This window comes from Hemitrygon akajei, chromosome 4 (assembly GCF_048418815.1).
Source record: "Hemitrygon akajei chromosome 4, sHemAka1.3, whole genome shotgun sequence".
Classification (NCBI taxonomy): Eukaryota; Metazoa; Chordata; class Chondrichthyes; order Myliobatiformes; family Dasyatidae; genus Hemitrygon; species Hemitrygon akajei.
In genome coordinates, this window is record NC_133127.1 from 108,899,026 (window position 1) to 108,925,665 (window position 26,640).

At 45.9% G+C, this 26,640-nt stretch overlaps 1 protein-coding gene across 2 annotated transcripts in view; it reads right to left on the reverse strand.

The window, feature by feature from the left end:
• Nucleotides 1-10,027: 10,027 nt before the first annotated feature.
• Nucleotides 10,028-26,640, reverse strand: part of nectin3b (nectin cell adhesion molecule 3b) — a 170,292-nt gene continuing 153,679 nt past the window's right edge. For both annotated transcript variants that reach the window (XM_073043164.1, XM_073043165.1), the window contains one exon: nucleotides 10,028-11,766. In XM_073043164.1, the coding sequence (XP_072899265.1) occupies nucleotides 11,177-11,766 (590 nt within the window). In that variant the 3' untranslated portion in view covers nucleotides 10,028-11,176. The remainder of the gene's footprint in view (nucleotides 11,767-26,640) is intronic.

A 26,640-nucleotide genomic window follows, 5' to 3' on the forward strand; every position in this document is an offset into this window, starting at 1 on the left:
AGTGTAATCATTTAATCACAGATGGTGTACTGTCTGTTAATTGGTGGGGTTGGGGACATCACATAGTGTACAATGTCCTGTGTATGTTACTAAAAAGGGCTTCTTTGGTTTGTTACGAGTAGGAATGCTTCTTTGTCTGTTAAAAGTTTCTCTTGCCGTTGTTTCGCTTTAGAATGGCTGATATGGTAATTGTATTCATTTGTTAATCAATGGGGAATGTTATTGTATTTTGTGAGGCTGGGAACTTGGGGGAGGGGTTGCGCGGGCTTGGGGTGTGAGGAGAGTCTGGAGGGAGACGCCGAGGAAGGAGGACATGCGCTCGGACGACCACCGGGGAGTCCGAAGTGGGAGCTTCGGGAGGACAACCACCGAGGAGTCGAATGGTTTGCTGGATGAGCTCCACCGAGTGCACTAAACTGATTGAACTTTGATAAGTTGGCGCCTTTTGTTTTTTTCTTGTATATATATATATATATTGTATTGCCTAATACTCTTTTAATTTTAGTAAACTCTTTAAGGTGTATTTCATAACGGTATTTGTTGTGGGTTTGATACTGTTGGCGGGCGCGAGGCATAAACGCGATTCTCACAGCACCTGCGTGTACGGGAGGTGGGTTGGTGTGTGGCTGGATCTCTTTTTCCCCTAGACATATACCAGCCTGTTGGGTAAGTGTTACATTTGTGGGGTGCTGGTCCGGGATTGGATTGTCAGGGGGCTGTGGAATCGCGGAAATTGAGAGAGAGAAAATTGTTCGCTGGTGCGGAATTGAAGGTGTACCGGTACAGTACGCATGCGTAGTGAGCGGAGTGGATTTTCGAGTTTCGGGAGACGCGGTAGTACGGGGGTTAAGTTTGGTGAAGGGTATGGGGCAGGTAGAATTGGTAGCTAGACGGTGTGGTAAAGAGCTGGAGTCTAGCTGGGTATTGGTTAGTATGAGTGCTGATGTCAGGACGTTGGAACTGCCGGCGACGGTCAGTGTACCGGGGGAGGAGGGGCTGGGGGACTCCACACTCTCTCCGAGGATGAGGCTGAGGAGACATCGGAGGAGGAGCTAGAGCTAGAGGAAAACCCCGGAGAGGTGGCAGGCGCTAGCAAAGGGAGGAGGGAGGAGGGAGTCGTGACTAGGCCCCGCTCCCCAGGTAGGGTGGAAGCCTCCGAGCTGGCAGCCGCACTTAACTCCCTTGTGGGAGTGGCCGAGAGGCCACGGTTGAAGCTGGGGGTGTTCTCCGGAGCCAAGCCTACTCCGGACGGGGAGAAGCGGCAGAAATTGGTGGGAAGTTTGAGGGGTTTAGCAGCCAAAACAGTTCGGGAGTGGAAAGCTGAAAAGTCTGGGGCCTCAGTGGAGGAATGTATAGAAGTTTTGGAGGGAGCGTTTGGGTTGTCAGGGGAACCCTGTCTGCTTTTAGCAGAGTTCCAATGCCTGGAACAATGGAGAGGGTAAAAGCTCTCCGAGTACATATTTAGGATGGAGGGGATGCTCTCGGGGCTGCGGTGCCGGGGGGTAGTGAAGGCGCCTGACGTGGCTAGCGTGAGGATGAGTCAGTTATTCAGTGGCTCTCTGGAGGAGGACAAGGTGGCGTGGACTATTAGGCAGGCTTATAGAAAAGGCCCCCCTCCATCGTTCGGGCAACTGATTAGAGAGGTGCGGGAGGAAGAGAGAGCGTTGGGGCGGAAAAGGGGCGCGGGCCTACGGGAGCGATCCTCAGCGATACAGGAAGTGGTGGCTGGGTGGAGGAATGACAACCCACCGAGGGGTAGAGAATCCCCTCTGGAGGGGAGGGACAGGGGAGGTACCCACTCTCAGGGGCGACCAGTGCCGTGGGTTGGGAGTGGGAGTCGTCCTGGGAGAGGAGGGGCGGCAGGCAGCGTGTGCTTTAACTGTGGGAAAGAGGGGGGATGGGGCGTTGGCTGAGAAGGCGAAGCACCCATTCGTGCCCCTGTTGTTGAAGGAGTGGTCTCGGTTGAAGTTAAAGAACAAAATCTTGTACCGGGTAACGGCGCCTCCGGACCAACCCCACTGTTGGCAACTGGTCCTGCCGGAGGAGTATCGGCAGGCTGTACTCCAGGCCCTACATGATGATTCTGGACACTTGGGGGTGGAAAAGACCTATGGATTACTCAAAGACCGGTTCTACTGGCCCCGGATGAGGGGGGAAGTCGAAGAATACTGTAGGGGCTGCAGTCGTTGCATCCGGAGGAAGACCCTGCCCGCGTTGGCGGCTCCACTGTCGCACTTGCAGAGTGCGGGACCTCTGGACCTGGTATGTATGGATTTTCTGTCGATTGAACCTGACACCAGCAACACCCGCGAATGTCTTAGTCATCACCGATCATTACACTCGCTATGCTCAGGTATTTCCCACTAAGGATCAGAAGGCGACGACAGTGGCGAAGGTGTTATGGGAGAAGTATTTTGTTTATTACGGCCTTCCCAGGCGAATCCATAGCGATCAGGGGTGGGACTTTGAGAGCCGCCTTATCCATGAATTACTGACTATGCTTGGGGTTGAGAAATCCAGGACTACCCCGTATCAGCCACAGGGAGATCCGCAGCCAGAGAGGTTCAACCGGACCCTGTTGGATATGCTTGGGATGCTGGAGATTGGGCAGAAAAGCAGGTGGAGTCGTCATATTGGACAATTGGTTCACTGTTACAATTGTACTCGCAATGATGCTACAGGATATTCGCCCTATTATCTGATGTTCGGGCGGGAAGCGAGGTTGCCCATTGACTTGTGTTTTGGGGGTGAAGTGGGTGAATTACCCAGGAAGTCCCATCTAAAGTATGTGTCCGACATGAAGAGGGAGTTACAGTGGGCGTACGAGTTGGCCGAGGGGGCGGCTACCAAACAAAATCAGAGGAATAAGATGCGGTATGATCGAAAGGTGAAGTTTGTTCACTTATTGCCGGGCGACCGGGTCCTTTTACGGAATTTGGGACTCCCTGGTAAGCACAAGTTGGCAGACTGATGGGCGGCCAGCCCCTATGTAATAGAGAGCCAGATGCCGAACCTGCCAGTTTACCGGGTGAAACCTGAGGATGGGAAAGGGCCTATCAAGGTACTCCATCGGAATCACCTGCTGCCGCTGGGTCAAGCGGTGCAGGTGGATACGGAGCCAGAGTGGGAGGTTACGCCCAGTACAAGGACTCTGCGAGGGCGCAGAGAAAGGGAAGAGACCGCTGCTGAAGAGCGGGGACGGGTCCCTCGGCCGGAAATGGCTACTGATTCGGAAGAGGACGACTCAGATGAGTGGCCCCTGTTCCCATTCGCTGGTGCTCCAGTACCCGGAGAGGAGGCTCCTGGCCCTTCCCATACTGAATTGGGTGAGAGAAGGGAAGGTCTTGAGGGTCAGATGGAGAGGCAGCCAACAGTGGTGGGAGAGAGGGTGGAGCCCGAGCGTGAGCCGGAGAGATCTCAGGTGAGGGAGGACCCCCGTGAGGAAGGGGGTGAGGGTCTGTCAGGAAGACCTGGGGTGTCCGAGACAGTGGAGAGGGAGCCCAGTGGGGCAGAAGGGGTATGGAGATCTCAGAGGATTAGGCGCCCCCCAGAGCGGTTGACATATGTGGTACCAGGAGAACCGAGTGTGATTTCTACTGCTCTGGGTAGTTATGTCACTGCATTCTGCACCTGGGTTGGGTTTTGGGTGTTGCAAGAAGCTTTGGGGAACTCTAGTAATGCCATGAGGGCATGACATTTGCTGGTGGGGAGAGAATGTACAATGTCCTGTGTATGTTACTAAAAAGTGCTTCTTTGGTTTGTTACGAGTAGGAATGCTTCTTTGTTAAAAGTTTCTCTTGCCGTTGTTTCACTTTAGAATGGCTGATATGGTAATTGTATTCATTTGTTAATCAATGGGGAATGTTATTGTGTTTTGTGAGGCTGGGATCTTGGGGGAGGGGTTGCGCGGGCTTGGGGTGTGAGGAGAGTCCGGAGGGAGACGCCGAGGAAGGAGGACGTGTGCTCGGACGACCACCGGGGAGTCCGAAGTGGGAGCTTCGGGAGGACAACCACCGAGGAGTCGAATGGTTTGCTGGATGAGCTCCACCGAGTGCACTAAACTGATTGAACTTTGATAAGTTGGCGCCTTTTGTTTTTTTCTTGTATATATATATATATTGTATTGCCTAATACTCTTTTAATTTTAGTAAACTCTTTAAGGTGTATTTCATAACGGTATTTGTTGTGGGTTTGATACTGTTGGCGGGCGCGAGGCATAAACGCGATTCTCACAGCACCTGCGTGTACGGGAGGTGGGTTGGTGTGTGGCTGGATCTCTTTTTCCCCTAGACATATACCAGCCTGTTGAGTAAGTGTTACAATAGCATCCACACAAGCTGATTATCCAGTTTGGTGAGGCTAAAGGCTGCTCCCCCTAAACGGAAGTGAGCTGAACGAGCCTGAGGCTAGCCAGGGGGCTACATAAGTAACCTAAACCAGATGAACTGCACCCTGGCTTTTGAAAGAGGTAGCAGTAGAGATTATGGAGGCATTAGTAGTGATCTTTCAAAAATCATTGGACTCTGAAAATTGCAGATGTCACTCCACTCTTTGAAGAAAGGAGCAGAAAGGAAATTATAAACAAGTTAGTCCTGACGAAGGGTCTCAGTCCGAAACGTCGACAGTGCTTCTCCCTATAGATGCTGCCTGGCCTGCTGTGTTCCACCAGCTTTTTGTGTGTGTTGCAGTCAATGGTTAAGGATGAGGTTATGCAGTAGCTGGTGACACAGGACAAGATAGGAAAAAGTCAGCAAAGTTTCCCCAAGTTAAAATCTTGCCTGACAAATCTATTGCAATTCTTTGAGGAGATACAAGTACAACAGATGAAGGGGATGCAGTGGATGTTGTTTATTTAGACTTTCAGAGGCTTTTGACAATGTGCCACATGAGGCTTCTTACCAAGTTAAGAGCCTATGGTATTACAGGAAAGTTACTGACATGTTTAGAGGATTGGCTGATTGGTAGAGGGCAGTGAGTGGGAATAAAAGGATCCTTATCTGCCATTGACTAGTGTTGCTCTGCAGGGTTGGTATTGGGGAGTTTCTTTTTATGCTGTATATCAATGATGTAGATAATGGAATAGATGGCTTTGCTGCCAACTTTGCAGATGATATGAAGATTGGTGAGGGGCAGGTAGTGTTGAGGGAACAGACAGGCTGCAGAAGGACTTAGATTAGGAGAATGGGCAAGAAAATGGCAAATGAAACATAATGTCGGAAAATGCATGGTCATACACTTTGGCAGAGAAAGAAATGTGCAGACTATTTTCTAAACTGAGAAAATCCAAAAATCTGAGATGCACTTGCGAGTCTTTGTACCGAACACAATAAAAATTAACTTGCAGGTTGAGTCGGTGGTGAGGCATCCGTTAGTCTCATGTGACCATAGATTTGCGCCTTGGAAGGTTTCCAGTGCGCAGGCCCTGCAGGAGTTGTATACTAGCAGTTGCCTATGCTGCAAGCCCTCCACAATGTTGTCCAAGGGAAGGGCACTAGGACCCAAGCAGCTTGGCACTGGCGTTGTCGCAGAGCAATGTGTTGTTAAGTGTCTTGTTCAAGAACACAACACGCTGCCTCAGCTGAGGCTCAAACCAGTGACCTTCAGATCACTAGACTGATGCCTTATCCACTAGGCCACGCGCCAACACAATGGTGTTGGAAGGCAAATGCAATGATAGCAGTCATTTCAAGAAGTCTAGAATACAAGAACAGGGATGTGATACTGAGGCTTTATGAGGCACTGGTGAGGCCTCACTTTGAGTATTGTGAACTGTTTTGGGTTCCTCATGTGAGAAGAGATGTGGTGACATTGGAGAGGGTCCAGAGGAGGTTCACAAGAATGCTTCTAGGAATGACAAGATTATCATACGAGGAACATTTGATAGCTCTGGGTCTGTACTCACGGGAATTTAGAAGAATGGTCGTTGGGGGGGGGGCGGGGGAATCTCATTGAAACCTTTCGAATGTTGAAAGGCCAAGACAGAATGGATGTGGAAAGGATGTTTCCCATGGTGGAGGAGTCTAGGACAAGAGGGCACAGGCTCAGGATAAAGCCCATTTAAAACAGAGATGCTGAGAAATTTCTTTAGTCAGAGGGTGGCAAATTTTTTTTTAAAGTTTCAACACCTTACAGGGAATAATGTATTTTTGGTTTCAGTGATGATTATCTTGAAACATATCAATAAACATGTGGTCCCTATTCATTTTGTAAGCCAGTGTTAGTATTCTCTCAAAGTTTTCCACCTGAAGAGAGTTCATGTTAACTATATGAACATCAACATAGAAAAGTAACTCTTGTGAATTACTATAGGAAAACCAAGTCATGAATCATTTATATTTACTCTTTTGCTTCCTAGCCTTAGCTGATCCATTTGTCATAAGCACACTTCCTGCTCCCTGTTTCACTAAGAGTCATGAGTGAACAAAAGTGCTCAGTTCTGAGGTCCATCTGCTTCCACAGTAGGGGAGAATACTGGAGACAAATGTATCCAATGAGATGGGTATTACTTGATTCCATTTCCAACACTGGTCATCTTTTCATTGTTGTAGATTCATTTCTATGTAATAATTTAACCGTTTCAACATTTGTGGTATACATGGGTTGATTTTATTCTGATGAAGATGTTTCAGTGAATTAATCAGAGCTTCATAGTGGGGTGACTCCTTCAGGCAGGATTCTGTGAGCATCTTCTCTTTTGCTCTGCTCCAGACCTCCTCCTCTTCCAGCACCTCCCAACCAAAAGCCCAAAACCAGACTGGGGGGGGGGGGGTGGCAAATTTTGTGGAATTTGTTACCACAGGCAGTTGTGGAGGCCAGGTCATTGGGTGTATTTAAGACAGATTAATAGGTTTTTGATTGGACATGGCATCAAAGGTTACGGGTAGAAGGCCAGGGAGTGGAGCTGAGGAGGGGAGAAAGGGATCAGACATGATTGAATGACGAAGTAGATTCAATCGACCAAAAGGCTTAATTCTGCTCTTATGTCTTATGGTCTTATGTCTAAAATGCATTAGCCTTGCTTAATCCTGTGTCCTTCTCTATCCTAATTACAAAGGCAATTAATTCTTGCTAGATCGAAGTATGTTGTGAATGCTATTTACTATTTCGTTCTTGAGTCTTCCAGGGATAGAAAAACCACACTCAACAGAACTGCAAATTAAAAATGTTACTGATGTGTGATGTAAACAATTCAATAAAAACAAATTTCCTTATATCCTCTAACATTGCTGCAAAATACACCACATAGCCAGAGTTGCTAAATACCATGAGTAATTTTAGCACTTGATATTTGTTCTCAAATATTGCTGATAAACAAATCAATGAGATGAAAAAATCCAGCCAGGAAATTATTCTGCAGCAAACAAAACCTGAATGAAAATTTTATTGTATGTCCACATCCCAAAGATGACACTTCAGTCTGCATAGCTTATGTGACAAAAAAGGGCTTGAACTTTTCTTCTAGAAACAAGAGAAAACCTGCAGATGCTATAATTCTGAGTAAAGCATACAAAACACTCAGCAGGCCACACAGCATCTATGGAAAAATGTACAGTCGACGTTTTGGACCAAAACCCTTTGGCAGGACTGGAGAAAAATGCTAAGGAATAGATTTAAAAGGTGGGGGGTGGGTGGTAGAGAAATACCAGGTGGTAAGTGAAGCTTGGAGGGGAAGGGATGAAGTAAGGAGCTGGGAAGTTGATTGGTTAAAAAGACAGAAGGCCATGCAAGAAAGAAAAAGGGGGAGGAGCAACGGAGGGAGGCAAAGAGGTATCATGAGAAAGGGACAAGCGGATGGGAAATGATGGGGGGGGGGGGGTTATTACTTGAAGTTTAAGAAATTGATGTTCATGCCATTCGGTTAGAGGCTACCCAAGCAAAAATAACGTGAATAACTTGTTGTTCCTCCAACCTAACTGTGGCCTCATCATGAGTGGAGGAGGCCATGGATGGACTTATCGAAATGTGAATTTGTAAGTGGAATTAAAATGGCTGGCCACTGGGAGATCCCGTTTGTTCTGGCAGACGGGGTGTAGATGATCAGTGGTCTCATAATCTATGTCGGGTCTCACCGATATACAGGAGGCCACACCGGGAGCCACAAACACAATAAGTGACCCCAACAGACTCATAGGAGAAGTGTCGCCTCACCTGGAAAGACTGTTTAGGGCCCTGAATGATAGTGAGGGAGGCGGTGTAGGGGCAGGTGTAGCACTTGTCCTGGTTTGCAAGGATATCTGCATACCTAAACTCTGTTTTATCCCCACTAGTTCAGTCCCCTCCTATGGACATCCATGACACCTCACATACTCTTGATCTTCTCAAAGATTTCAAGTTCCCTGGCCCCCATTATCTTATTTTCACTACAGGTGTCCCTATACACCTCCATCCCTCAAAGGAAGGCCTCAAAGCTCACCGTTTCTTTCTGGACACCAGACCCAGCCAGTTCCCCTCCTCCTCCTCACTCTTAATAATTTCTCCTTTGGCTCCTCCCATTTCCTTTAAACAAAAGGGGTAGCCATGGGCACTCACAGGGGTCCCCAGCTATGCCTGCCTGTTTGTCAGTTACTTCGAACAGTCTATGTCCCAAGCCTACACTGGTGACCGTCCCACACTTTCCTTATGCTAAATTGACAACTGGTTTGGTGCTGCTTCCTGCACCCATGCTGAATTTATCAATTCCATCCACTTTGCCTCCAACTTCCACTCTGCCCTCAAGTTCACCTGGTCCATTTCCAACACCACTCTCCCTCTTCTCAATCTCTCTGTCTCTATCTCTGGAGACAGTTTATCTGTTCTTATCTATATAAATACACTGAGTCTCACAGCTACCTGGACTATATCTCGTCCCACCCGGCTACTTATCCCCTTTTCTCAATTCCTCCGCTCCACCACATCTACTCTCAGGATGAAGCTTTTCATTCTAGAATGAACGAGATGTACCCCTTCTTCAAAGCAAAGGGGGTTCACTTCTTCCACCATCAACATCGCAATCAACAGCATTTCTTCAATTTCACACATCTGCTTTTAACCCACCTTCCTGCCTCCCTATCAGGGATAGGGTTCCTCTTGTCTTCACCAACCACCCCACTAGCCTCCATGTCCAGCACATAATTCTCCGAAATGTCCACCACCTCCAACTGAATCCCAGCAACAAGCTCCTTACACGACTCCCTTGTCCATTTGTCCCTCCCCAATGATTTCCCTCCTGGTACTTACACTTGCAAGCAGAACACTTGCAACACTTAAATTGGAGGAACAGCATGCTCTATTCCGTTTGGGTAGTCCCCAACCTGATAGCACGAACATTGATTTCTCAAACTTCCGGTAATGACCTCACCCCCTTCACCATTTCCCACCCCCTCTTCCCTCTCTCATGTTATCTCCTTGCCTGATCATTGCCTCCCTCTGGTGATCGTCCCCCGTCTTTTTCTTTCTACTCTGGCCTTCTGTCTTTTTCATCAATCAAATTCCCAACTCTTTACTTCATCCCTTTCCTTCCAGGTTTCACCAATCACCTGGTGTTTCTCTCTCCCTACCTTTTTGATCTACAGTTCGGGCCAAGGGTCAAAAAGTCGGAAAGCCACAGAGATTACAGAGGGAGAGCAATGAGAGGGTTTTACTGAACTCCTGTTGAAGGGAAGATTTAAACTTCTTCAGGGTAGGCATCCCTGGAAGAGAGTAGTAATCAAATCACAAACTAGAGAAAATCTGCAGATGCTGGAAATCAAAGCAACACACACAAAATGTGAGGAACTCAGCAGGCCAGCCAGCATCTATGGGAAAGAGTACAGTCGATATTTCGGGCCGAGTATTTCTTTATCCTGTTAATTTTATAAATAAAAATAGATTTAAATAAAATAAATAGCACATCACAGAAATCTGTGGCTTCATACAGTAGGAAAACCCTGCCTTTAGAATAGCATTATTAAAATTTTGCAATATTGCAACTAGCAACTGAAGTTAAAATGAGCCAATCTGTTTCTTCCAACAAAATGTATATTTAACAAACAGCACATCAAATCAAATCAACATTGTATTAACTTTATAAAACAGATAAGGTACAAAAAGTACTGTACAGTAAATCTCTTTAGTATTTATATACATCAACATAATGATCAGAACATTTTTGCCCAGATGGAGCCGTACACCATAGACACAGCTCATTTCACAAACTGGTTTCTGTTCACATGCAGATGAAAAAAGCAACTCCACAAACATGCCTGCATCTTTAAACAAGTGATGATCAGCAATTCAGAACCCAAGTATTTCCAGTGAAAAGGGAAAAGTTCAAGACTGTACATTGAAGCTTTTTCAATCACAAAACTCACTTTTAATTTTCAAAGGATATAGTTTACTTAAAATTTATTTTTGGCTATTGTGGCTTAAGTGAATTACAGTGTCATTACTCAAACTTTAATATATATTTTTAAAAGAAACAAAATTATTTCAAGATCTGAAAAACCTGTAAGGACAACTAAAGCACAATTTTGGAGATTGGGGAACCTATGAACATTTGCAGATGATATAAAATCAGTAGTCTTCAATGTACAGTCAAGAAAACAAAAAGCACTTCCTGAAAAAATGTAATGTGTTTAAAAAAAAAGATGGGACAATGTAAACGTTTAAGACTTAAAGTGAAAAATCTGATCAAAAGTGATACTTCCACAGTCACCTTTACATCATTGAAGCAGCTTCTTTTTCAACCAACTTCATTTAGGTAAAGTTTATGTTTTTTTTATATACAAATTAATCAACACTAGCCTTATTTGGGATTATTGGGATCTTATTTGGAAGGAGTAGTGAAATCAGTAGTCAACAGAAAGGCAGTAACTGCTTCGTCACTTTGAAAGCCTCAACTCAAATTAAATGAACTGTAAACAGTTACAATATCTTAACAGCACAGAATTCAGTGCTCAAAACATTTAAATATTTTCTGTTCATACTTCCAACCCAAGCAACACCACAGAACTGTGCAGTTATAATATTTTACCTTACTCTGGGTGCAAATTTAGTTCAAAATTATACTTCGTTTTCATGACAAAAATCTCATTTTGTTCTTCCTTTAGGAAAACAGGAATCCTACCAAAATATTGTGGAAAAATACACACACAAGAAATGACAATCTAGAATACCCAAATGAATTGAAGACCCTCTTCTACTCCAATATCCATCATTACTAGACATACCATTCCCGGCGAGAAATTATTGAACCATCCAAATGTGAGACAAGGTCATCTTCGTTTTCATCATAGTAATCACACTGAGATGCATTGCAAATTTTTTGGTCTTCGTAGTAGTCATTGGGTATTTCCACACCTTCAGAATACCTGCTTTTTATACTATCCTCATTTTGCCATTCACGTTTCTGTATTGCAATGGGATAATTCTGGAACACATTGTTTGGTGTGAGGTTCCGTTCAATCTTATCATAATCCGTGTATGGCTCAATTTGACATGATGGTAAGACACTCATCTGTGAATCCTTCTGAACATCTGCAGTTCCAGCATACTGCTTTGTGTAATAGTCCCCTCGAAATGTACGCCGGCGTCTCAAGTAAATCATGACAATGATAATGACAACCAACATGAGAAGAAGTGTACCACCAACCACACCTCCAATCGTTGTTCCTAAGTTATCGATCTTCAGAGATGCCAGGGTTGATGGTGGAATCTGAATCTTTGGTGTAAAACCATCCAAACCCGTTATGCTTGCTAATGAATAAATAAGTGGTGCAGATGTACATAATGGAGTAGTAGTAGGCGGATCTAATTATAAATAGGAAAGGGATAGGTGGAGATGGAAAAGCAATAAAAACATGTAGAGCAACATGTTAAAGTTTCTCATCTTCAAGTAAACGCTTTCATTAGTACAGTTGAAAGCTACAAAACACTAGGTAAGATTAATTCTGTTTACTTAACATTTTAAATTTAAATACACTTTTCAGGAACAGCACTGAATGTAATGAATTGCAGGAATACCTCTTTCCTATTGATAAGTTAAAGAGCAGCTGCAGTAGACTGTTTGTATTTAATCAGTAACAATTCTTGAAAAGACAAAGAACATTATTCTTTGCAAAATTCATAAAAATATTGGAGAATAGAGTGAATGTATAGTTTGTTCCCAAAACACCATTCAATGTTTTTCTAATTAATTCTAATTGAACACAACATAGATGTTTAGTGCTGAGAAGATAATAGTAAGATGTGTAACAAAGACTACTGATATAATTTAGTGCCAATTGTGGTAAATCGAATAGTTGAATTTCAATGAAAAGTTCCATGCACAAATTCATCAAGACCCAAGTAGCAAAATGATGAAACAAACTAAGAACATTTCAACCACTTGCTATAACAAACATGAAACCCAAAATATTGAAAAGGCAGTGTCCGTTATTTCGAGATTTAAGAATCAAATCAATAGATGCTAAAATTTGAAACAAAATACACCTAAGAAGTCAACACCTAAGGAGGCAGAGCAGAGTTAACATTTACAGTGGATGACCTTTCATTAGAACTCAGAAAAGTTCTCAACCCCACTCTCCTGCCTTCTCCCCGTAACCTTTGACACCCTGTGTAATCACAAACCTATCAACCTCAGTTTTAAAATACTTAATGACTTGGACTTCACAGCCGCTGGTGGCAAAATTTCCACAGATTCACTACCCTATGGCTAAGGAAATTTCTCCTCAAATCTATTCTAAATGTATGTGCCCTTTGTTTCGAGGTTGTGCCATATGGTCTTAGACTCACCCACTATATGAAACATTCTCTCCACATCTACTGTGTCTCGGCCTTTCACTATTCCATGGGTGTCAATGGGATTCCTCCTCATCCTAAACTCCAGCAAGTACAGGCCCAGATCATCCTCATGCAGTAACCTTTAATTTCCAGAATCATTCTAGTGAAACTCCTCTGGATCCTCTCCAATGCACATATTTTCTTAGATAAGGCACCCAAGTCTGCTCACAATAGAACCATAGAACATTACAGCACAGAAACAGGCTTTTTGGCCCTTCTTGGCTGTGTCAAACCATTTTTCTGCCTAGTCCCACTGACCTGCACCCGGCCCATATCCCTCCATACACCTCTCATCCATGTACCTGTCCAAGTTTTTCTTAAATGTTAAAAGTGAGCCCGCATTTACCACTTCATCTATAAGCTCATTCCACACGCCCACCACTCTCTGTGTGAAGAAGCCCCCCCAATGTTCCCTTTAAACTTTTCCCCCTTCACCCTTAACCCATGTCCTCTGGTTTTTTTTTCTCCCCCAACCTCAGTGGAAAAAGCCTGCTTGCATTCACTCTATCTATACCCAACATAATTTTATATACCTCTATCAAGTCTCCCCTCATTCTTCTACGCTCCAGGGAATAAAGTCCTAACCTATTCAACCTTTCTCTGTAACTCAGTTTCTCAAGTCCTGGCACCATCCTTGTAAACCTTCTCTGTACTCTTTCAACCTTATTAATATCCTTCCTGTAATTCAGTGACCAAATCTGTACACAATACTCCAAATTTGGCCTCACCAATGCATTATATAACCTCACCATAACATTTCAACTCTTATACTCAATACTTTGATTTATAAAAGGCCAATGTACCAAAAGCTCTCTTTACTACCCTATTTACCTGTGATGCCACTTTTAGGGAATTTTGTATCTGTATTCCTAGATCCCTCTGTTTTACAGCACTCCTCAGTGCCCTACCATTTATCTTGCATGTTCTACCTTGGTTTTTCCTTCCAAAGTGCAATACCTCACACTTGTCTGTATTAATCTCCATCTGCCATTTTCCCAGCTGGTCCAGATCCCTCTGCAAGCTTTGAAAACCTTCCTCACTCTCCACTACACCTCCAATCTTTGTATCATCAGCAAATTTGCTGATCCAATTTACCACATTTTCATCTAGGTCATTGATATAGATGACAAATAACAATGGACCCAGCACTGATCCCTGTGGCACACCACTAGTCACAGGCCTCCACTCAGAGAAGCAATCCTCTACTACCACTCTCTGACTTCTCCCATTGAGCCAATGTCTAATCCAATTTACTACCTCACCATGTATACCCAGCATTCTTCCTAAATAACCTCCCATGCAGGACCTTGTCAAAGGCCTTACTGAAGTCCGTAGACAACATCCACTGCCTTCCCTTCATCCACTTTCCTTGTAACTTCCTCGAAAAACTCTTAATAAATTTGTTAAACATGACCTACCATGCACAAAGAAGTTGACTCTCCCTAAGAAGTCTCTAATAAGGTCAGACTGACCATTGCCTTATAACGCTTCACCATTACATCCTTGCTACATATTCTAGTCCATTCGGAATGAATGCTAACATTGTATTTGCCTTCCTCACCACTGACTCAACCTGCAAGTTCACCTAAAGGGATTCCTGAACACGGATTCCCAGGTCCCTCTGCACCTGAGTTTTGAATTTTCACCATTTAGAAAATTATCTATGTCTTTATTCCTTCTACAAAACTGCATGACCATTCACTTCCTTACACTATATCCCATCTGCCTTTCTTTGTCCATTCTCCCAATTTATCCAAGCCAATTTAGCCACAAATCCATCAATTCTGCCATCCAAATCATTCACGAATAACGTGAAAAGAAGCAGTGCCAAAGCCATCCCCTGTGAAACACCATGTTATCAATAGCCAACCAGAAGAGGCCCCTTTTATTCTCACCATTTGCCTCCTGCCAGTCAGCCAATTTTCTATCCATGCTAGTATCTTTCCTGTAATACCATGGGCTCTTGTCTTCTTAAGGAGCCTTACGTATAGCATCTTGTCAATGGCCTTCTGAAAGTCATATAAATGTCCACCAACTCTCCTTTGTCTATCTTGCCCATTACTTCTCAAGTAAATCCAACAGATTTGTCAGGTAAGATTTCCCCTTAAGGAAATTATGCTAATTTTGGCTTATTTTATCAAGTGTCTCCAAGTACTCAAAATCTCATCCTTAATAATGGATTCCAACATCTTTCCAATCACTGAAGTCAGGCTAATGTGTGAGTGAGTGAAAAAGAGGAGCAAAATGTGATAAGAAATCTGAAAGAAAACAGAAAGCCAGAAATACTCATAAGGCATTCTGTTTTTTTCATATTTTAAATTTCATAGTTACAACATTGTAACTATGTACAAGTGTATGGGACATTGGAAAAAAAAGTTGAATTTCCCCATGGGGATGAATAAAGTATCTATCTATCTATCTATTGCTGGTTCTTTCTCTAAACCATTGGCTCCCAACCCTTCAATTAATGGCAGGGGACTAAGGTGTACAAAATGTTGGGAACCGCTGCTCTAATCAGAGGTGTTCATCACTAGAGGGGAAAATTGCATTATTGTTAGAGACTGATGATCTTGCACGACAACTCCAGGCTCTCTGATTTCTAGAAAATCATGAACATCTGAGGAGAAATTTCTCTTCAATTATATCTTAAACAGCGCAACCCATATTTCTGAAATCAAGTTGAATTGTTCACTCCAACTTACCATTGGTGCAGAGAAAATTTTTACTTTCTGACCAATCAAAATGATCAGAAACAAAGCTTATACAAAAATGCAACACAACTGCATCTCAACTTCATTTGAGCTTGTGAGGTACCGAAGGACTGGAGGATAGTAAATATTGCTCCCTTGTGGTGCGTGTGAGCTCAATTTTAATGTTTAAAATAAATATGAATAGGTACATGGATGCTAGGGGTATGGAGGGCTATGGTTTGGCTGCAGCTCAATGGGACAAGGCAGTTTTAATAGTTTGCCACAGACTAGATGGGCCTTTTTCTGTGTTGTCCTTTTTATGACTCTATAATATTGTACCCGTCTCAAATGCAAGCAGCTCACTCATATACTCAACTCCTACTGTGTGAAAATTTTTACCCTTTTAGGTTTCTTTTATTTACCCTCCCTCCCTCCCTAAGACAGCGTCACCTAATTCTGGACACCCTTGCCCTGGAAAAAAGATCCATCTTAAGTATGCCTCCCGTTATTTTAAAAACTTCCATAATAATGCCACTCTTTCTATACTCCAAGAAATAATGAGCTAGCCTTGCCAACCTCTCCCTAAAACTTAAGCCTCCTAGACCTGGCAATGCCCTCTGCATGCATTCCACTTTAATTAAATATTTCCTATAGCAGGGTGATCAAAACTGCGCATAGTATTCCAAGGGTGGCTTCAGCAACTATCATACCAATGCCCAGACTCTAGATCAGTCTACTTAATTACACTAACTAGTGTTCTACCAGACCCGACAGGCTGAATAGTCCAATTTTGCTCCTAGGTCTTATGTCTTTCCAAAATACTGTGGCGAACCACTTTCTGCGCAGGCGAACCGACTAACAAATAGCCAGTGTGTGGGGGGAGACTTTGGTAATGCATCTCTGACGTCGTTTCCGCCTGGAGATGGCGGGTGCTAGGGATTAAATGCCAGTGCCGCGAAGTTTTGAATAAACTAGTCTCGAAATTACTTACCGATTGCGTGTTGTTATTTCAGCGCTGTGTGAAGCACATCGCTACATTGGTGACCCCGACGGTCCAAACGGGATTTGGACCAAAGATGACCGACTCTTCATCTGTTCATGCAGTTTCACTAAAACTGCCAACTTTCTGGACGCTGCGACCACGCGTGTGGCTTAGCCAAGCAGAAGCCCAGTTCCAGATTCCGCAGATATCTTCTGATCCCACGCGTTACTACCACGTGGTGAGCGCCCTTGACCAGGAGATGGCTGCCCAGGTTGCAGATTTCATACAGTCGCCCCCAGAAGAAGGGAAATATGAAGCATTCAAAGCGCTGCTCATTGGGACCTTTGGCCTCTCACGGCCTGCTTCACCTGGACCATTTGGGAGGCAGACTGCCATCAGCATTGATGAATGAGATGCTGGCCCTGGCTGACAGACACAAGCCCTGCCTCATGTTCGAGCAAGCATTCCTACAGCAACTGCCCGAGGACAGGTCTGCTGCTGGCCGACGCAGATTTCAGTGACCCCCGGAAGGTGGCAGCCCGGGCAGACGTGCTGTGGAAAGCCAAGAGGGAGAGTGTGGTGTCCGTCGGTCAGATTACCAGGGCACGTGCCCAACAGCAGACCAGACCAGGCCCGGCAGGGGGGCACACACAACACAGAGGCAGGAGTGAGGAGGCCAGTGAACAGTGGTGTTTCTACCACCAGCGGTGGGGCACAAAAGCCCGCTGTTGTCGCCCACCCTGCAAGGGCCAGGGCCAGCTGCCGCTAATGACTATAGCGGCTGGCCACCAGGACAGCCTCTTGTATGTCTGGGACAAACAGTCGGGGCGCCGCTTCTTGGTCGACCCTGGAGCAGAAATCAGCGTCTTGCCCCTGATGGGGTATGACACCCGCAACAGGAAGCCAGGACCCACCCTGAGGGCCGCAAACGGCAGCACGATGCGGACCTACGGCACCCGCACAGTGCAGCTGCAGTTCGGCGCCAGCCAGTTCACGTGGGACTTCACACTGGCCGCCGTGGCCAAACCACTCTTGGGGGCGGACTTCTTGCGAGCTCACAGCCTGCTGGTCGACTTGCAAGGGAAAAGACTGGTATATGCCGAGACTTTCCAGACGTTCTCCCTAGGTGAAGCCAAGTTGCCGGCCCCACACCTGGACTCCATCACGCTGTCGGACAACAAATTCATCAGAATCCTGGCGGTCTTTCCATCGATTCTGGCACCACAGTTCACGGCAGCCATACCCAGACACGGGGTTCAGCACCACATTCCGACCCAGGGACCACCCCTCCACGCCTGCACACGAAGGCTCCCCCCAGAAAAGCTCCGCCTGGCAAAGGAGGAGTTCGAGAGGATGGAGGAATTGGGGATCTTACGGAGGTCTGATAGCCCATGGGCCTCCCCCCTGCACATGGTGCCCAAAGCAGCTGGGGGTTGGGAGACCATGCGGGGACTACTGCAGACTGAACGTGGCTACCACTCCAGACCGCTACCCTGTGCCGCACATACAGGAGTTTGCAGCAAACCTGCACGGGGCAAGAATATTTTCCAAAGTAGACCTCGTCCGGGGATACCATCAAATTCCGGTGCACCCTGAAGACATCCCCAAAACAGCACTTATCACCCCGTTCGGCCTGTTCAAGTTCCTCCAAATGCTGTTAGGCCTGAAGAATGCCACACAGACGTTCCAGCGGCTAATGGATGCGGTGGGAGGCGACCTGGACTTTGCGTTCATCTATTTGGACGACATCCTTATAGGCAGCAGTAGTCGCCAGGAGCATCTGTCCCACCTCCGCCAGCTCTACTCCCGCCTGAGTAATTTCGGCCTCACGATCAACCTGTCCAAATGCCAGTTCGGTCTCCATACCATCGACTTCCTGGGCCACAGGATTACCAAAGACGGGACAACACCTCTGCCCGCCAAGGTAGATGCGTTCCGTCACTTTGCCCGGCCCAACACGGTCAAAGGCCAACAGGAGTTCGTTGGTATGGTGAACTTCTACTACCGTTTCCTCCCCTCAGCAGCCCGTATCAGGCGCCCTTTGTACACCCTGATGTCGGGTAAAGGCAAGGACATTACTTGGGACGAGGAGGCCGCGGCCGCTTTCATTAAAGCCAAGGAAGCCTTGGCAGATGCCGCAATGCTGGTGCACCCCAGAACGGATGTTCCGACCGCACTCACGGTGGACGCATCCGACACAGAAGTCGGTGGGGTGCTGGAGCAGCTCATCGAGGGGCGCTGGCAACCCCTGGTGTTCTTCAGCAAGCACCTACGACCACCCGAACTCAAGTACAGTGCTTTCGACCGGGAGCTGTTGGCACTGTATCTGGCAATCCGGCATTTCAGGTACTTCTTAGAAGTTCACTGCGTTCACAGACCACAAACCGTTAACCTTCGCGTTCACGAAGGTGTCCGATCCCTGGTCGGCTCGCCAGCAGCGACATCTGTCCTACATCTCCGAGTACACGACGGACATCTAGCATGTCTCGGGAAAGGACAACATCGTGGCGGATGCACTCTCCAGACCAGCTGTCCAGACCCTGTCCCTGGGGGTGGACTATGCAGCACTGGTGGAGGCGCAGCAGGCAGACGACGAGATGCCCAGCCGCAGGACCGCAGTCTTGGGTTTGCAGCTGCAGGACTTTTCGTAGGCCCAGGTGAGAGGACCCTCCTGTGCGATGTGGCTACCGGCCAACCAGTAGCCTGGAGGCGGTGAGTTTTCGACTCCATACACGGTTTGGCGCACCCATCTATCAGGACAACCGTCCGGCTGGTCTCCAGCAAGTTCGCGTGGCACGGACTTCGCAAGCAGGTCAGTGAATGGGCCAGAACGTGCACGCAGTGCCAAACAGCCAAGGTGCAGCGGCACACTAAAGCCCCGCCGCAGCAGTTCGAACCCACCCACCGGAGGTTCGACCACATTCATGTGGATATTGTGGGCCCCCTACCAGTGTCCCGAGGAGCGCGGTACCTTCTAACTATGGTAGACCGGTTCACGAGGTGGCCAAAGGCGGTCCCGCTCATCGACACATCTGCCGATTCCTGCGCCCGAGCACTGATTGCAACCTGGGTAGCACGCTTCGGGGTACCGGCCCACATTACCTCTGACAGAGGCGTCCAGTTCACCTCCAGCCTGTTGGGAACGCAGCTACACCACACTACTGCCTACCACCCACAGTCGAACGGACTAGTGGAACGCTTCCACCGTCACTTGAAGTCGGCTCTCATGGCCCGCCTGAGAGGACCTAACTGGGTGGACGAGCTTCCCTGGGTCCTGCTTGGAATTCGTACAGCACCCAAAGAGGACCTACACGCTTCGTCGGCCGAGTTGGTGTACGGCGCACCCCTGGCTATCCTGGGAGAGTTCATACTAGCCCAAAGGGGACAAGAGGAAGAACCCACAGCAGTCCTGGACAGACTACGCGAAAGGCTCGGCGACCTGGCCCCCGTACCAACTTCACAGCACAGATGGACCCCGACCCATGTACCCAAAGACCTGCAGGACTGTAAGTTTGTGTTTATATGAAGGGGCGGACACCGGGCACTGCTACAGCGGCCGTACGAGGGGCCGTTCAAGGTGATCAACAACAACGGGTCCACGTACGTTCTGAACATTGGGGGGAGAGAGGAGGTTTTCACGATGGACTGACTCAAACCAGCCTATGTGGACTTGGCGCAGCCGGTCAAGGTTCAGGCATCGCGGTGTAGAGGCAGTCCTCCCAAACAGAGGCTGATCCAGACTGTGGACATTGGGGGGGTGTATCGCCGGTTCTGGGGGGGGGGGGGGAGGTTATGTGGCAACCCACTTTCTGCGTAGGCGAACCGGCTCACAAATAGCCAGCGCGCGGGGGGGAGACGTTGGTAACGCACCTCTGATGTCATTTCCGCCCGGAAAGGGCGGGCGCTAGGGATTAAATGCCAGCGCCGCGAAGTTTGAATAATCTAGTCTCGAAACGACTTACCGATTGCGTGTCGTTATTTCAGCGCTGTGTGTAGCACATCGCTACAATACATCATCTTACATTTATGTTTTAAACTCCACTTTCCACTCATTTCCACTTCAAGATACCCATAATATATGATAATCATAATCAAAACCAGCTCATAATTTCCTGTAATCTGCAACCTTCCTGATCAGGCATAGTACATCACATCCAAACTACTAATATAAATAATGAATAACAAGGTTCCAACACCTACCCTTAAGTGCATCAATAGTTATTGGTCTCCATTCTAAGATATAATCTTCAACCACCATCCAACCTCTGTTTTCTACCCTGAGACAATTCTAAATCCACCCATCTCACTCTCTTTGGATTCCATGGGAGCAATTCTTCTATCCTAACATTGGAACCTTAAAGTCAATACAGTTTAGGGAAGCATCTGGTCATGAACTTTGGTAGAAAGAATAAAGATGTAGACTATTTTCTAAATGGGGTGCAAATTCAGAAATCAGAGTTGTTAAGGGACTTGAAAGCTCTCATACAGGTTAACTTGCAGGTTGAGTCATGGAAACATAGAAAACCTACAGCATAATACAGGCCCTTCGGCCCACAAAGTTGTGCCGAATATGTCCTTCCATTTCAAATTACTAGGCTTACCTATAGCCCTCTATTTTACTAAGCTCCATGTACCTATCTAAAAGCCTCTTAAAAGACCCTATCATATCCGCCTACACCACCGTTGCCGGCAGCCCATTCCACGCACTCACCACTCTCTGAGTAAAAAACTTACCCTTGACATCTCCTCTGTATCTACTCCCCAGGACCATAAACCTGTGTCCCCTTGTGGCAACCATTTCAGCCCTGGGAAAAAGCCTGACTATCCACACGATCAATGCCTCTCATCATCTTGTACACCTCTATTAGGTCACCTCTCATCCTCCTTCGCTCCAAGGAGAAAAGGCCGAGTTCACTCAACCTATTCTCATAAAGCATGCTTCCCAATCCAGGCAACATCCTTGTAAATCTCCTCTGCACCCTTTCTATGGCTTCCACATCCTTCCTGTAGTGAGGCGACCAGAACTGAGCACAGTAGTCCAAGTGGGGTCTGACCAGGGTCCTATATAGCTGCAACATTACCTCCTGACTCCTAAATTCAATTCCATGATTGATGAAGGCCAATACACCGTACACCTTCTTAACCACAGTCGGTGGAAAGGAAGGCAAATGCAATGTTAGCATTCATTTCCAAAGCACTAGAATATAAATTCTGCTATTGGGTACTGGACTACTACATAGCTTATAATATAATCCCATTAACATGGTCATCCTTTGCTTATTCCTCAGTTCCAGCCATATAGCCTCAGTAGAAGAACTTTCCAGTCTGAGCACTGCAGTGACGTTTACACCGAGTAGGAATGCCAGCAGTCCCCCATTAATTCCTCCTGCCCTATCATGCCTAAAACAACAGAATTACTGATATTGAACCGTCAGTCCTGGCCCTCCTGAAACCATCTCACCAATGGTTACAATTATTCCATGTGCTGATCCATTATCTAAGCTCAGCGACCTTGCATTGCATCAAAAATATTATCTCACTATGCTCAAAGTTTCATTTCCTATCTTTGTACGTATTTACATAACATACAAAGTACATATATAAATGTACTTTGAACTTTGATATACTTCAATATGCACCTAAGTCACCTAAGCATACCAGGTTATGGGCCAGGTGCTGGAAGGTGCGATTAATAGAGCAGGTTTCCCAATCGTGACACAGACGTTGTAGACTGTAAGGTAGTGGTTGCCAACCTGTCGATTGCGATCGACTGGTCGATCTTTGAGACTTTCCCAGTAGGTCCCGAAAAAAAAAGAAAAATAAATACACAAATACTGTTGAGAGATTGTTTCCGGGTTGCGGGGTTTTAGTTCCGCTCTTTTTGCCCAGTGCGCATGCGTGTAGCGCCCCGCTCTACACAGTGTAATTCAGTGGTCCCCAACCGAAACAATATGAGCCAGCTGCACATTTCCTCATTCCCTGTCATGGCCACTGTTGAAGTTGAATCCAAACAAGGTCATCAGTCGCCTAAACGCAGTGATACCCACGCACCAGCAATCACTGGTTGGCCTCACGCAGCCGGCAGGAAGTGCCATTGCTACCAGCCTGGAGTGCGGACAGATGGGCACTGCCTCTAAACCTGTTTAGCACACCCAATGTTCGTGGGGAACCCGGTGCTAAAATATTCGCAGACGATCTAATTCCGGCTCAGGGTTCCGTAAGTATCAGAGCAGCTACCACGCTGTGATCTACTGAATCAAACTTTTGTTGGCTGATAAGATCCTACAAGGGGGGTGGGCGCACCCTGTCGCACTCCTCGCTCAGTCAGTTGCTCTCTCCGGACTGCACGGGGACCTCCGGCCCTGACCTTGTCCTCTCACCCCACCCACGACCAGCTGCACCTGGACAAGGCGGTGGGCAGTTGGAAGGCTGCAGTTCGGGCCGGGAGGCTGTATAATGAGGCAATGAAGCCCTCAAAACTGCTTCGGTACCTTGAGTCCAAGCACCCTGTGCTTAAAGACAAACGAGTTGAGTTTTTTCAGCAGAAAAACGTGAGCAAGCGGCACAGAAGCTAAGTGCTGAGAGCCACAAAAACTAAATTGCAGAATAGACTGGACATAAGGAACCTGCTTCAAGTATTGCTGTATTCCGGTCGTGTTTAACACCGCCCCCCCCCCCCCCCCCGTCAGCTGGTCCACAAGAATGTTGTCAATATTAAACTGGTCCGTGGTGCAAAAAAGGGTGGGTACCCCTGGTGTTTATACATTATTTCTACTTCTGGGTTGCGGGGTTTTACTTCCGGTCTTTTCTACTCCGGTGCGCATGCGTGTAACTAATCGATCTGGGGTTGATCTCGTCTTTCACTAAGGCCGAGGTAGGGGATCTTGGGCTTAAAAGGGTTGGTGACCACTACTGTAAGACATGTTTTTACGCTGTATGACTCCACAACTGTAACTCCATATTCCTGCATTATCCTCAATGCTTGATTTTCTTCATGCTACAAATTTATCAGTGTTTTGAATGAACACAGTGACAAGAGCTTCCACAGTGAAAAAAATTCTCCTTATTGCAATCCTAAATGTTATTTCCCTTATTGTCCCTTATAGTGCCTATAAAAAGTATTAACCTCCCCCCCTTAGAAGTTTTCACATTTTGTTATTTTACAACATTGAATCACAGTGGATTTTATTTCGCTTTTTAAGACACTGACCAACAGAAAAAAGACTTATATGTCAATGGGAAAACAGATCTCTGCAAAGTGATCTAAATTAATTATAAATATAAAACACTAAATAATTGCATAAGAATTTACCCCCTCCCTCCTTTTAATATGACACAACATATCATCACTGGTGCAGCCAATGGGTTTTAGAAGTCACATAATTAGTTAAATGGAGATCTGTTTTGGAGACCTGTGTGCAGTCCAGGTGTTTCAATTGATTGTAGTAAAAATACACCTGTATCTGGAAGGTCCAATTGCTGGTGAGTCAGTCAGTATCCTGGCAAAAACTACACCATAAAGACAAAAGAACACTCCAAGCAACTCTGTGAAAAAGTTATTGAAAAGCAAGTCAGGAGATGGATACAAGAAAATTTCCAAGTCACTGAATATCCCTTGGGGTACAGTTAGGTCAATCATCAAGAAATGGCACACCTGTAAATCTGCCTAGAGCAGGCCATCCTCAAAAACTGATTAACCATGCAAGAAGGGGACTAGTAAGGAAGGCCACCAAGAGACCTAGGAACAGTTCTGGAGGAGTTACACGCTTTAGTGGCTAAGATGGGAGAGAATGCACATACAATTGTTGCCCAGGTACTTTACCATCGCAGCTTTATGGGAAAGTGGCAGAGAGAAAGCCACTGTGGAAGCAACTCAAATGAAATCTCAGAGGTTGCCAGAAAGCATTTGGGAGACTCTGAAATCAGCTGGAAGAAGGTGCTCTGATGAAACCCAAATTGAGCTTTTCAGCCATCAGACTAAACGCTACATTTGGTGTAAGCTAAACACCACACATCATCATAAACACACCATCCATATGGTGAAGTATGGTAGTGGCTGCATCATGTTGTGGGGGTGCTTCACTACAGCAGGTCCTGGAAAGCTTGTGAAGGTAGAGGGTCAAATGAATGTAGCAAGATACAGGGAAATCCTGGAGGAAAACCTGATGCAGTCTGCAAGAAAACTGTGACTTGGGAGAAGAATTTTTTTTTAACAAGATAATGATCTCAAGCATAAAGCCAAAGGTACACAGGAATGGCTTAAATACAACAAAGTTAATATCCTGGAGCAACCACATTAGAGTCCAGACCTCAATCCAATTGAGAATTTGTTGTGGAATTGAAAAGACCTGTTCACTCATGATCCCCATGCAATCTGACAGATTTTGAGCAGTTTTGTAAAGAAAAATAGGGAAAAATTGCAGTGTCCAGATGTGCAAAGCTGATACAGAGAGACCTATCCACACAGACTCAAGGCTGTAATTGCTGCCAAAAGTGCATTTACTAGATACTGACTTGAAGAAGGTGAGTAATTATGCAATTATTTTGTGTTTAATAATTGTTATAAATTTAGCCCAATTTGTAGAAATTCATTTTCACTTTAACACGAAAGAATCTTTTCTTTTGATCAGTGTCAACAAAGCTAAATTAAAGGGCCAGATGAGCCTAATTCACACTGTATCTCAATAAATAAATCTTTTAGCTAATCCACCTTCCCCTCCCCCCACCTTTTTACTCTGACATCTTCCCCTTTCCTTTTCAGTCCTGAGGAAGGGTCTCGGCTCAAAATGTTGGCTGTTTATTCATTTCCATGTATGCTGCCTGGCATGCTGAGTTCCTCCACAGCACAACATGGCTCCTTTACCCTACCATCTTTCCTGGTGTGATGTGTGATGAGCAAACCAGACGGAGATGGGGTCAAGAGTTGACCCCCCTGTGAACTATGCTGCTAATGAGAGAGAGAGAGATGATTTAGCATTATGGCTTCTTCAATAATTGTTTACATTACTTCCAAGGACTTTGCCTGCTTGTGAGCATTCCTGCTGAGACAGCAAGGCAGTACCAGATGATGGACATGCTATTGATGGATGGCTGGTACCCCCGTCAGGGGAGATAAAAGGCAAGTCTGCTGAGACACAGGCAGACACGCCACGGGACACTGAAAGAGCATTGTGCACCCGCAGAAAGGTGGGGGCTTGGAGGATCGATTCGAGGGAATCGGTCAGGCTCACAGTGTGTGAAGGCAGACCGGTGGGGGCTTGTGTGTGTGTCCATCCTCGCCTGGGTGACAGGCTCACCACTGAAGAACGGTCTGGCCTGATACAGAGGGGTCAACAGCACAACAACTACCTCCACTTAAACTAAACTAAACTGAATTGAACTCTGCACCATCATAAGACTCTTCATTTACCCCTAGACTTCAATAGAGCTTGGTTTTGATTTATATTTCCACACTTCTGTATATATCATTGCTAACCTGTTTTATATGTACATTTGCATTTTTATTGTACTGTATTACTTAGTTTACTAATAAACACTTTTAGTTACAGTACCACCAGACTCCGAAGTATCATTCCATTTCTGCTGGTTTGGTAACCCGGTCACGGGGTATGTGACACTGGGCAAAACTAAAGATTCTTAGAGATAGGAGCAGAATTAGGCCATTCAGCCTATGTCTTAAGGTCTTATGTGTTACTCTGGATTTCCAAAATCTGCAGAATCATGCCATTGACCACTGTAATTGGTTATTGCACACTCAGTATCTAGTATAAAGGATATACAGTACTGAACCAATGAACATCAACACTACCCAAGTGTTCTGCTAATCTGTTATAGAATTATACAACACTGAAGCACACTACAGGCCCTTCAGTCCATGATGTTTTAACCTACTCTAAGATCAATCTAAATCTTCCCTAAATAGCCCTTCATTTTCCTACCATCCATATGCCTATTTAAGAGTTTCTTAAACGTTCTGATGCAACTGTCTTGACCACAACCCTTGGCAGGGCATTCCAGGTACCCATCACTCTGTGAAAAAAAATTACCTCTGACTTCCCTGCCTATACTTTCCTCCAATTAGATTAAAATGATGCTCCTTTATATTAGCCATTCAGACCTGTGAAGAAATCTCAGGCTCTCCACTCGATTGTCTTCTTAGTGTCTTTTACA